General features: G+C 33.5%; 1 protein-coding gene across 1 annotated transcript; it reads right to left on the bottom strand.

Moving 5' to 3' along the window:
• Positions 1 to 820: 820 nt before the first annotated feature.
• LOC117319709 (major facilitator superfamily domain-containing protein 1-like) lies at positions 821 to 12,192 on the bottom strand. The gene is made up of 13 exons (XM_033874474.1): positions 12,148 to 12,192; positions 10,010 to 10,110; positions 9,533 to 9,651; positions 8,579 to 8,634; positions 8,319 to 8,462; positions 7,694 to 7,852; positions 7,071 to 7,186; positions 6,770 to 6,870; positions 6,165 to 6,273; positions 5,207 to 5,344; positions 4,699 to 4,838; positions 3,889 to 4,003; positions 821 to 3,289 (listed from the first exon to the last, which is right to left on the bottom strand). The coding sequence occupies exons 1-13, from the start codon at positions 12,170 to 12,172 to the stop codon at positions 3,158 to 3,160; spliced, it is 1,455 nt and encodes a 484-aa protein (XP_033730365.1). The 5' UTR covers positions 12,173 to 12,192; the 3' UTR covers positions 821 to 3,157.
• Positions 12,193 to 13,304: the final 1,112 nt, after the last annotated feature.

Raw genomic sequence — 13,304 nt, 5'->3', positions numbered from 1 at the left:
AATATTTTTAAGAAGCTACTCTTCCTGTCTTACTGTCAATGGCGTATTAATATGACCCGATTAATCAGGTGATTTGCACGAGAGGCAATGTTTTCATACGGTTTTCATAGTGTATTCATGGTCATATGTTTGTTGTTTTCACTTGGTATGTTCATATCAGCAAACCACATTAGGAATGTAAATATAGTTCATTAGATTACATTTCCTTTGAAAATTTCAACCATATCTGACCCAGTGAAAATGAAAGTATGTAAAAGTAATTATATATTGCCCTATTGGTGAAACTTGCTGGAGGGGGAGAGGGGGGCTATATTTTTCCTCTCCATCTGTCTTGTACATACGTATATTTACATTCCTAATGTGGTTTGCTGATATGAACATACCAAGTGAAAACAACAAACATATGACCATGAATACACTATGAAAACCGTATCAAAACATTGTCTCTCATGCAAATCACCTGATTTATACACCTTTTATACAAAGGAAATATTAATGTCGTCATTCATCATTACAATTATAGAAGATACAATGTCAACATTTGTTTACAAAGAAACCATTAATTTTATCATCGTCAAACAATTAGAGGACAAATGTCAATATTCGTCTAAAGACAAAATATTGTTGTTGCCATTTATTGTTATAAATATAGATGAAAAAAAATGTCAACATTTGTCTACAGAGAAAATACTGACGTCATAATTCATTGTTAACCAATGATAGGGGCACAGTGTCAACATTTCATACTTAATACATGTACAGATGACACGTCAACATTTGTCTAGACAATGTCTACACAGAAAATACAATAACTACAGCAGAAAACAAGATGTGGCAATACCTGGTATTTTTATTTATCGTATAAAATAGACTAAAACCATCATTTAATAAACATATTACAATTCATTTATCACAGTCACTCATTTGCTTTAAGAAAAATATTGTATTTCTGCAAATATTTTAAGGACAACATATATCTTTCAATAATGACAATCAGTTTTGGTTAGTTTGAATTAAAACAATGAACACAATTTCTGAAGCAACTAAATAAAATGAAGCCAAAACATTTCTTTTGTTTGCAATTAACCAAATGAAAAAAAAGAACACCATATTATTTTTGAAATCAATTTTTGCTTCAGATCTTTGAATTAAAACAATTTACCTGGTTAACATTGAAATTAATATTCAATGACTTGAAATTAGTCTGTTACAGTACAGTTATTAAACACATTTTGTGAAAGTGGTACTTTCACAAACATGTAGGCATTTGAAATATTGCACTGATTCAGAATTTAATACAAAAAATATTCCTTAGGTGTACTGAAGTTAAAACAATATCAAAAGTGACATTAACTGTAAAAATCAGTTGGAAAATCATACAACTATGACTTTCCCTTCATTACAAATTTCAAAGTGTTTTGTAAACGAACTTGTCCCTCGCACTCACATATGACTTCATTTGGCTTTTTCCATGTAGCATTGTTTACTAACATAAAACGAGGTAAAGGGTGTTTTAAAAACGCACAAACATATATTCATAGAACATTTTTTAGGGTATAGACTTGTATATCATTATATCGTATACCCATTTCACTATTCATAAGAAATCACTGTTTAATGAACATGAAATTTACAGTTATAATCACTTCAAATACCTTATACAGTTAAATTTGTTCATAATCTCAATTATTGGCATACATATATATATAAAGTGGCACATACTAACAATAAAATCAGAGAACCTCAATATCAAGTAGTCATTGTCATGGAATATTTACATTTTACATCATACAGAGGTAAAAGTTTAATATCCCTACAAAATCTCATTTAAAATAACAATATTTTAATGGTACAATTCATTAGAGGTTTACAGTGGTTTGCCTCCTAATTTAACAAGGAACTAGAAACATAACATTATCATTTAAGGAAAAGTAGACAATGAACAGTGTGTAATAGTTATGATGGAAAATGAAACAATGGACATCAACTTGATATACTGTACTAATATAATAAAAAGTCTTTTTTTTCTCCGACAATACAACTGGAATGTGCCATGTTCAAAAGGTATTTTTTTAGTCTTATCGCCAATCAGGGGCCAATTTCATCAATATTCCTTACCCGGTAACTTAAAAGTTCCCATTATAGGAAAACCTCAGAGAGTTTAAGGAGGATTCCTTAACTTAGATTTTCCCTTTAAATTCTGTATTGCATTCCTATGGACAATTTAAGTTAAGTAATTTCATTAAGTTCAGGAATGTTGATGAAAATGGAGCCAGCTATTTAAAGATTTGGTAGAGTTATAATTTGTATTTATAATATACTAGTAACTACATTGATATCAGTGTCATAACACAAATGATTAAATGTGTTATAAAGTCTGATGATCACATTTATGATCCACACCACTGGTAAGATCAAGTTTGAGATGCCCAACTCAAAATAATCACAACTGGATTAACATGACAAATCATATCATACATAAATAAAGATGTCCATTCAGTAGAACTCTGATGACAAACGATTTTAATACCAATAATACTAAAATAATGAGGAACTGATCATAAAAATAATTTCTCATAAAAACAGTATGTATTTAAAATATAAAAAAGAAAAAAACAAAACATAATTGTCTAGGGATATATATACAACATTGTGTTGAATGAAATTGTGATGCATTATGATATAAGAGAATGGCTATTAAATTCCACAACTAAATCGGTTTAAAAACTTTGCTTTGATTACATACAGAAATATAGAAAGGTGTGTGTCTATTTGCTCTATTTTCTGTGAGATGGGATTATGACTAGTTTTGAGACATTAATTAACTCATAACCATAAAATATATCTATCTCACATAATATTCTTTGTCTCAAGTCTTACACATTGTATATTAAAACAATGATAGCTTACAGTTTCTCTCCATTCAACTCAAGTTTGAAATATCTTTTTTCCATTATCTCAATTCCTACAATTCAATCAGTTTCTCTGTTCAATTAATGATTCCTAGTTTCTCTCTGTTCAACTCTTACTTGAAATATATTTTCCATTACCTCAATTCCGTCCATTCAATCTCACCTCACTCCTCTCTTACTAATCACACAAACAGCACCTTCCTGGTTGAACGATAGGAAACTAAGGAATGTCTTCCTGGTGCGTTTCAGTTGATGACTGGCCGTCGGCGATTTGGAATCAGTGGATCTCTCTCATCTGGTTCCTTCTCAGCTTGATCAGCCTCCAACTGGGCTGCTTTCATAGCCTTCTGTTTTCGACTCAGGTTAAGAATTCCTCCCTATCAAAAAGACGATTAATTTCCAATTACATTTATAGTTCAATAACTAAGCAATTTTTGTTGATATGTAGGTAAAATATTGTTACCCTGGTTCTGATTATGGTTACAATTATTTGAAATTGCACCAAACTTTTTCTGTTATTTAATTCTTTGGACAGAAACTAGAAACTTTGAAGGGCAAGAACTTGACTTTAGTTTTAACGTTGATCAACGGCTTCTAAAATTTAATCAAGTGATATCATGATACAGGGATATGAAACTGAATTCAATCTGTTGAAGAGCTCATAAGATTAATTGTGCATGTTGATGCCTAGTTCAAAAGTGGCTGAAATGGAAAAGGAACTGGATTTGTTGAGGGATTCATAAGATACTTTATACAGAATTTTGTTTATTATGTATTTCTATTGATCTTTGAAGTTTGTTTGCTCTCTCTTGTGAGACTACTACTTTCAAACTTAAGAAGATGAACATTAAAAACTTATTTAAGTTCGCATGTAATAGTGTTTATAAGGTTATTATCTATCTGAACTGAACAAAAATCTTAACAGTAATCAGACTTGTAAACGGTCAATCAACAAAAGCAGACATTAAACCCTTACCCTTCTCTTGTCGTTGATGTTGAGGAACACAGTGGTTAGTACACATGCAAGGCTGTTGGCCAGGAGGAAGACCATAACATATTTCCACCTCAATAGTGTCTCCTCTCTCTTCAGACTGAAGAGAAACAAACACAAAGGATCATAACATATTTCCTGTTCAAAAGTGTCTTTACCATGAACAATACTCAAATCCATTGCAGTTTCTGGGTTACAGATTTTATAACCAGGAGGTATACCTAATTACCCGAAACTATTAATGCTATTCTTCAAAAAAAAAAAAAAAAAAATTACCATCCATTCCTGATCCTGATTGTAATGATAAAAGTTTTTTTTGTTAAGTTGTGATCAATGTAACTGTTGAATAAAGAAACCATCTAATCAACTACATACAAGAGGCCTCAATGGTATATTGCATGGATTTTCCTACAATTTTTCATCTGGGTCCACGGTCCATTTAATTGGGATTTTTTTTATGCGACAAAATGTGAAATTGGGAAAACAGAGGAAAGAGAAATTCAAACAAATTCATGTTCTTAATAGATATTGCCTTTATTCTTTTTTCATTTCATTTCATATTTCATGTCTGCTATTCATTCAAAATTGCCTGAGGTCTTTTCACATCAAGCATATTTAATCTTGAAAAAATAACCTTTATTTGGGGAATTTTCACGAGATTTTCTTTAGGGGAATGGGTCCTCTTAACGGACCCAGATTCTATGGTAGGAAAATCCTTGTATTGGCTTCAAATATTGTAACCTCTTTAACGGTTCTATGTAGTTCGTTCTTTCCTCTTTTATACAATAAACTTACTGTAGGCTTTTGCCGAGGATCTGACCAACTACCAAGTTAGAAACTCCTATTCCTATCATCTGTATGGATGTAGTCAGTCCCATGGCTGTACCCACGGTGGCTGGACTCACCACAAGTGGAATAGATGGCCATAAGCTTGCCTGTAAACAGAATGAATAAGTGACAAATTAAATTTGTGTCATTCAATAAAATTTGATATTTATCACAAAACAAGAATTTCTAAAATGGCAATAAATAACAATTAACCATTATTAATGCAAACATGCTTTAATTTTAATTATTATTGTGTATTTCTTAAAAAATTTCAATTTGTATTGTTCAATAAAATCTCAATATTCATTCGAGAGGCAATAAATGAGTTAACATCAATTAATACAAATTATCATGCTTTAATCTACAGTGTATTTGTATTTTGTTTACAATAAATGTTTCTTTTGATTCCAGGTAGTTTTGAAATAATGAGATTCTATTATTTATTAGAGATCTTAATAATTCACTAATGACTCACAGCGGCAAAAGAGTAAGTAATTCCCAGCCATAGTGTCGCCACCAAAGGATAGACCGATGTAAACGCTAAAATTCCAAACACTGGTATTGATAAACTGGCACACATGACAGCCAGGATTCCTCGTCTCCCTATGACATCCTGTCGAGGAAAAAAATATGTTTAAGGCTACACGTACAGTGGGGGTACATGTACATATATTTGCACACTTTCAATATGTATTTAGATACATTTCTATCAAATTAATTTCAAATGGAGAAAGAATACCTCACATTGATCAACTTTGCAGACAAACAACATCTTGGACCAAGATTAAGCTTATGCCATGATCAAAATAATCTTTGAAAACATTGTAAAATTGGAAAATGTCAATTTACTGCTAACAAGGCGACAAAAGTGAGGGGATGTCTGCAGATCAATACTGCTGTTAGTTATACTTGGTGGATTTGTATTCAGTTTTTATAATATTCTGATCAAATGATGTTTTCCCTAAATATTTGTAAAAGTGCATCCCAATGAACAACTGAGAATATTTGAAATTAACTTTTTAATCATCCAGTATCCAGAAGAGAGCAAAATTAAACCATATTGAGACCTTTAGCTTGCTGAAATAGAGTAAATCATGCATTTCAATAACAATTTGATGTGTATTATCTAGAGAAAGCATTTTACAAATACATTGGTACGCAGATATGATATAAACTGCTGAATAAATAACAACACAAACATGAATGTGCAATCCTGCTATATCAGACTCTGCTAGTAGATTTGATTGATATTCTGGATATTTTGAATAGCAAAATAGCCTATGTCGATAAGTGAGAAATCTAAAACAAATACGCTGAAATATATAAAGGTTGTGCTTTATATAATCATTTCTAAATGGAACAAAAGTTAAGAACAAATGTCATAATAAACTTAAAATCATAGATACAATCAGGCAAAATTTGACGATACATACAATGAGCCCTCCTAAAAAGGGGGAGACAACCATGGAAACATCGTACACTGCACCAGCCAAATACGAGGACGTTTTCAGATCAAATTTATACTTGACATGTATAAATTCACTGTGGGGAAAGAAAGCAAATAAATGACAAACCAGTGAAAATTCAAAGCATTTTTTTCCACATGACAATTGGAAAACAAAGTGTTCCAAGTAAGTTTGTATAAATAAAATACATGGTATTAATCTGTTGTATATCCTGGGCTCATTGAATATCATATCTACACTGCAAATGGATACTTTAATCGTTGTACAGAGGCCTTCCATTGGAAAATTTAACTGAAATTATAATAAGTGGACATTTTATGCTGTTAAATATGTAGTTTTGGAATTATTCTAAATCCACAGTGTTACTTGTCATGAGAAAAATGAATTTTAGAGATTGTGAAAAAAAAATGCAAATATACATGTAATGTATTATTAAAGTTAATCTGTGCAGAATGAAAAGTGTTTTCATTCTGATAATATGAAATTAGTTCACTGAATATCTATATCATTATGAAATGCACTAAAAACAAAATTTGTCCCAAATGTATCAAGGAGGAAGTTAATGACTTTACCTTGCGTCAGCAACAAAGGGGAAGACTCCATTGTAGAAAAACATGATGGCAAGGGCCAATAGCCAGTAGGATAAGGAGAAATATTTTATATCTGTGACTTTCTGAAACACAAACATTGCATAATTGCATGTATGTCTACTTTTTAACATAAACAACAGTCACAAATATTTCGTTTTCACACTTATCTTGAGAAAAGGAGAAACGTTTCATCACAAGACCAAAAATATTGTTAAGAATATATTGTAAACCTGTAAATGAAATTATCCAGTGATTTTTAATTCACCCTATACCAATTACTCACTAGTTTCTTGGACTCTGCCTTGAGGTTTTGCTCATCTCCTAACTGCCTCACACCATACATGTCTAAGAAGCTAACAATCAAGGCCGATATGAAACCCAGGCCACACAGCATAGCTCCTGAGTAAAGACAGCCAATGATAGGTCAATACTAAAGTAACAACCAATCTGAACAGAGTCATCAATGTAACAAGATAACACAATGGAAAATGTATGGGAAGGAAGTGGGAGTGAGGTAATGGGTCAGAGCAGTGGACCCAGATAAAATACCTCAACGACAGGTGACAGGTAAAGCAACAGGTAAAATAAAAAGGAGTACATGTACTTTCATGACTTTTCATCTATATCACCATAATGTGAAATAGCTTTGAATTTTTTTTTTCTTTCAATTAAAAGATGGTGCTAATTGATGATAGAAAAATCTTACATCTTAAATATAAACAGAAATAAATGGTTAATTACAGGTATGATGGAAACATTTCACATCTTGAATATAAACAAAGTCTTTCAACATTTTTTAAGTATACAGAACTGTACTTAACTTCAAATACAGTGTTTTATCAGTCTGTTAAAATATACTTCTAGGATAAAGACAGTTCCTATAAATATGTTAGTTGAGAACATTACCTGCCCACAGTGTCCAGGAGAGCCCATAGACCTCGGAAAAGCTTTGTGTCAGGAAGAAGTTAAGGACACTGCCAAGTCGGGAGAAAGCCAGTGTTATACCAAAGGCCATGGCGAGCTCTTTGTTACGGAACCAGTAGGCTGTTATCCTGTTCTGTACAACTTAAAGATAAGGAATCATAAATACAGAAGGACTTTTCTAATCATTTCATTATACATGTACTTAATATTTATGCACCAATTCCACTAACTGAATTTTCTCATGAAGAAGAATGTTCTTCAACATGATGCAAACAAGGAATATTGCCATACGGACAAACTTGTTCTATAATTTGGGTCATAAAGGTCATTTGTATGTACATTTATATGCGATGATTATTAGTGAAGCAAATGTTGTGGATTTATGTAATACTGTGCAAAAAACTTAATGCATTATGGGGGACCCTACTAACACTGAAATTCTAGTTTTATTTATAGTTTGAGGACTATCACAAATAGTTTTTGGATGATTTACAAAGAAAAATCTCAACATTATTTATATTTAATACTGATAACTGAAGTAACATTCATATTATATATTGACTTAATCAGTCAAAATTAATCCTGTGGTACAATGTGAATGGCCTACTTGTGAGGGAGCCATTGCCAGACCCAAACAGCAGACGTCCCAGCAACATGATTGGCAACATCGCTGATGTACCCTTAAACATGCTCCCAATGGCAAATAGGGAGGATCCCACAACACACAGGAAGGAAAACAGAAATACTCCCACTGTAATAAAATACAAATCAACAAAATAAACCATGCACTGTTTGTACATTGAAGCATTTCTTAACAAACAACATGAAAATCACCAAATTTATTCATAAACCACAGCCGACACTAACCTCTGTTCCCAAGTTTGTCTATCAGGAAGCCTGCACCAATGACAACAGCTGCATTTCTGAAAAGCAAATCAGAGTATTTATAATGAAGAAAAGTACTGAATATATCAACAAGTATGTATCCTAAGATGATGAGGTGATAGTATCTTTTTTCTCTTGTGCCTTCATTAAAAGGGAAAACATAGCATTGCTTGTTTTTATATAAAACTTTGGGATACCATACTTTGTTTGAAATTTGCAGTGGTATATCATAATCATATTCTTGCAAAATAACTTTTGCTGGTAAAAAGTATCCAAGGCAGTAAAACAGATACTTGCCACAAATTCACACAATATAATCACAAAATAAATCAAAAGATTTCAAACCACAGTAGGGTTACATTCTAAATATTCAAAGTTTAAACAGGCTATAATGCAATAAATTTTGATTAAAATTCTTTCTTTCTTTTTTCAGAAATCTTGTTTGCTCTGAACAGAAATCCTAATGCTTATTTTAATTACATTTTTGTAGTACTTAGCATTCATTGATATTTCAGGTCATGCTTTTATTCAAGAGGTCAGCATTCTCATGATGTTTTGGACCAATCTGATTTATTGATAACATGAATAAGATGGACTGATGCAGAAGGGTTATATCATAGTTATACAGAGCTGCAAATTATTTCTATTTATTTAATGGGACCAGACACCAGTCAAAAAAACATACAATCTGTTTTGTTAACCACTCATATATTTTGTAATTTCAGTTCATTCATAGACTTTTTAATATTACATGTTAATGTTATAATATCATCATTATCATAATCATTTTTATCCTCAGTTCCTGTGGAACTAGTACTATCCCTTGTAAATAAGCTTGTAAAAAGCAATTAAAAGGCTCAAGGACTTATCAGTCTTTGATATAGTGCTGTGGAATTAACTACTTTCGTAATACATGGATTCCCTTTGGATACATACGTCCAGGCGTATATGGCATAGAGGAGGTTGTAGTCATCCGCAGACATCCCCAGACAGTCATCACATTTAACACACGAGCTGTTTTCCTGCCCAGTAGAGTTTTGTGTACAGTTGCTCACCTGGTTTACATAAAACAAAGATTTTTCAGGTAAATTAATAATATAACTGTATGCAAACCTTTTAAAATAAAAATATTCTCTACTTTCAAATCTTCACGATTCTAATCTTGACCAGAACAAATATTTGTACCCTGCCTACATGTAGTGCTCTCTGTCTGACAATAACCATCTGTCTGAAACCATCTGTCCATTGTCCAGAGCTGCATTATTGCAGCTTAATCTTGACAAGCTTCACATGTCACAGATCTTTTAAATCTATGCATTTAAACCTTTTTACTGATTTGTGCAATAAGCTTAGACATGTTACTTCAAGGATTTGAACAGAAGCATTGTTTAAACATCAAAGATTTCAACTTACCCCTTGGAATTCATCTTGCAAGACACTTGGCATGTCAAAACAGTAGTAGGAACCAAATGTCAACATGCAGTTAAAAAACAGCACCAGGAAGCGATACCCACCTAAAATTAAAAATATACATTTTACTTGAGGTTTAGTGACTCTAACATTCAGGATATCTTCCAAGAAAATGAAAAATAAATAAGTTGAACAACCTTATGTGCCAGTCTTGTGTGATCATAAGAATCAGTTCAGAGAATAAGCTAAATTACTTTGAACATTCTTTGATTATGATATCTATCTACACTAAACCCCTGACCCACAAATAAGACACTGCTTCATTTTGCAAAACCATCAGTTAAAATAGTAAGCAAAAAGTGGTTCACAAATAAGCTAGCCTTCCACAGATTTTAATACTAGACATTTACAATATATAATTATAAACATTTTCACTAGGGGAGGGGGTTTATTTTAGGTTAAATATGGTTATAGGAATTGGGCGAATATCATTGAAGGGGAATAACTCCCAAGTTTTCAAACTGAAAAATAAATTGCAAACATACACAGTGGTGACTGTGCATGTAGGTAAATAAGTACTGATCATGTACAATGTTTCATAAGACATTACAAAACAGACATACATGATACTTCCCAAGAAAATCAGGGCTAGAAAACATTTTCAAGCCAATTTAAGTGCAAGCTACCTCAGATATGACCAGAAATTAAAATAATGAAGAGATGTGGCAGCTGGCTGCTGAGATTGTGTTTGAGATGAGAATTGGACTGGGTCGATCATTATTTGGCAACCAAGTAGCTCAATTGGTAGAGCATCTGACTAGTGTTTGGAGGTCCTGGGGTCAAACCCCGGTCGATCTGGCCATGCATTTGTCCACTCCTCTTATATTTGGTGCCTGTGACCAAACCTTGTGTAGCGGGACTGGACTCACTGGGTCGATCATCGGTGACCAGGTTGCTCAAATGTTCGGGGGTTCCGGGTTCGAACCTCGGTCTGGCCACTACATTTTCTCCTCTCCTGTTACAAAATTGGCGCCCAACTAAAATACCCACGGTGGAGGTATAAGGGTCTTGTGTGTCTTCGAGGGCGAAGACTTGGAAAAAAGGAGGGAGGTGTGTAGCAGGACTGGACTGGGTCGATCATCAGTGACCAGGTAGCTCAATTGGTAGAGCATCCGGCTAGTGTTCAGAGTCCCGGGTTCGAAGCCCAGTCTGGCCGCTACATTTTATCCTCTCCTGTTACACCTTGTTTGAAGTGAGGTGAATATTTGGCAAGATGATAACCAAACCTGGGTAGTGAGCTGTTAGGTCTTCTGCAGGGTCGAAGACTTTAAAAGGGAGGGAAGATTATAGTAGGACTGAAGAAGGTCAATCATTGGCGACCCGGGAAGCTCGGTTGGTACATAGCTAGAACATCCGGCTAGTGTTCGAACCCTGGTCTGGCTGTGCATTTTTCCACTCTTCTTGCACAAGATTGACATTATAACATTCCACATTGTTTCTCAAGTCAGACATCACTTAGGAATTTCCAAAAACTTATATATACAATGTCCCATTGTTTTTGGGAAGAAGTAAAATTCTTTAAGTTACAAGGAAGAAACCACGTCCATCACATAGAAGAGGCAAAATTATTATGAAATGAATTTCAAGAAAAAAAAATTTCACAAGACATCTTTTGGCATTAATCAATCCCAATGAAATTAACAAAAACAAAATAAATCACATGTCTCAAACTGCATATAATATTTAGAGGGAATATATACAACATTCAGCTGTCATTTCACTAACAGAGACTTATAAAAAATTAAGCCATAATTTTGCTTAGGCTATTGGCCCATTAGCTACTTTACCACATCAGCATTGGGCACTGACTCATCTTTCCTTTTATACCAGTTGTATTACTAGTGCCCGAGTGGTCATGATCAGCTGATCCTGATTTACTACGGTACAGTAGGCTACAGTACCCTTTAGCTAGTCCAACAGTCTAAGACTTTGGTGGTTCAGGCTAGAGCAGTGAAGTTATATTACACAACATTTAGTGGTTTTGTTTCAGTTAGCAGATTAGAATAACAAATGAATTGTCTGCCGGAAAAATAATGAGGAGCACCAACGTTTTCTTATACAACAGTTTTTAAGAAACTTACAGTCTTCTGCTCGTAGACAAGCCATCTTGTTTTCACTTCCGAAAAGAAAAATCACGAGCTGTTATTCGGAACCTCACTAGATTTGCCATACGATCTCAGGTCAAGCCAGATATCAAAGTACCAGAAGTCCTTAGACTGCGCCTGCAGTAGTTTTTCAATCTAGGATTTATTCGATTTTTACCTGTCAACTTGATAAAACCATTTTTTTACATTTTAACCAGTGAAATTCAAGAATTTATCAACTTGATAATACTTTCAACTCTTTAACACGTTAACGTTACATATCATCACTTCCTATCACAGCTCTTAACTTTCTTTTTTTTTCAACCAATCAGAGCGAATTAATTTTCCATCATAAAGTTTTACATAATATTGTCTAAACGAGCTGATAATAATATATCATTTGAATTTCTTTGTTAAGCTTGATCACATGGAGAAATATTTTGATGAAAATCCTCGGGGTCAAATATACTTTTTGTATTGTGCACTTGATGAGCCTTGTTATCTTGAATTTGTCAGCTTGAATTAGTGGCCTTAAACTGGTGAACTCAGGCTGCGCCCTTGAACTTGATCATTTTGATGTGAGGGTTGATCAGATACGTGTGAACTTGAACTCTTGGACATGAACTGGTAACCTTAAATAAACCTGTGTTCTTGAACTTGTGTCCTTGAGTTTGGTCCATGTGATGTGAGGTATGACCAAGCACTTGTCAACAGTCTCATAATAGAGTAATAGCTGTGACCAAAACACGCCACAGACAATAGTATAGCTTGTCAATAAGAGATGATGATTATTTAGTTGTGGGTTTTTGTATGTAAACATATACATATGTAGATCATGGGATGGAGATTAGTGCCAATCCCCCTTGTCACTATCAACTATTTAATATCTAACAACGGCAGCTTCGCCAGGCAAGGTTTAAAATATTCGTTTGCCAAATTGCAGATGGCGTAGGTTTAAAAAAACATAAGTACATTTCGTTGTGAAGCCATGTTTTATTACCCTAGACCCCGGCTGTGTTGTCCTACATGCCGGGTATAACCACAAGGATGTGGGTGGAATGACCCCTCCCCTGTATTCTTACTTCCATCCTTCCAACAAATGAGTGTACATGTATATAGGGTATTACATTAACTGATAAATGTTCTTCCTTTGT

Source organism: Pecten maximus, unplaced genomic scaffold, assembly GCF_902652985.1.
Source record: "Pecten maximus unplaced genomic scaffold, xPecMax1.1, whole genome shotgun sequence".
Taxonomy (NCBI): Eukaryota; Metazoa; Mollusca; class Bivalvia; order Pectinida; family Pectinidae; genus Pecten; species Pecten maximus.
The sequence above is the reverse complement of the archived record's forward strand: the minus strand, read 5'-3'. Positions and strand labels throughout refer to the sequence as shown.

Excerpts from the sequence above, each read along its gene's own strand:
- LOC117319709 (XM_033874474.1), bottom strand. The coding sequence starts at position 12,172 with ATGGCTTGTCTACGAGCAGAAGACT. Across the intron at positions 4,839-5,206 it reads TTACTTACTCTTTTGCCGCT|GCAAGCTTATGGCCATCTAT; the intron begins GTGAGTCATTAG and ends TTCTGTTTACAG. Across the intron at positions 4,004-4,698 it reads ATCCTCGGCAAAAGCCTACA|TCTGAAGAGAGAGGAGACAC; the intron begins GTAAGTTTATTG and ends GTTTCTCTTCAG.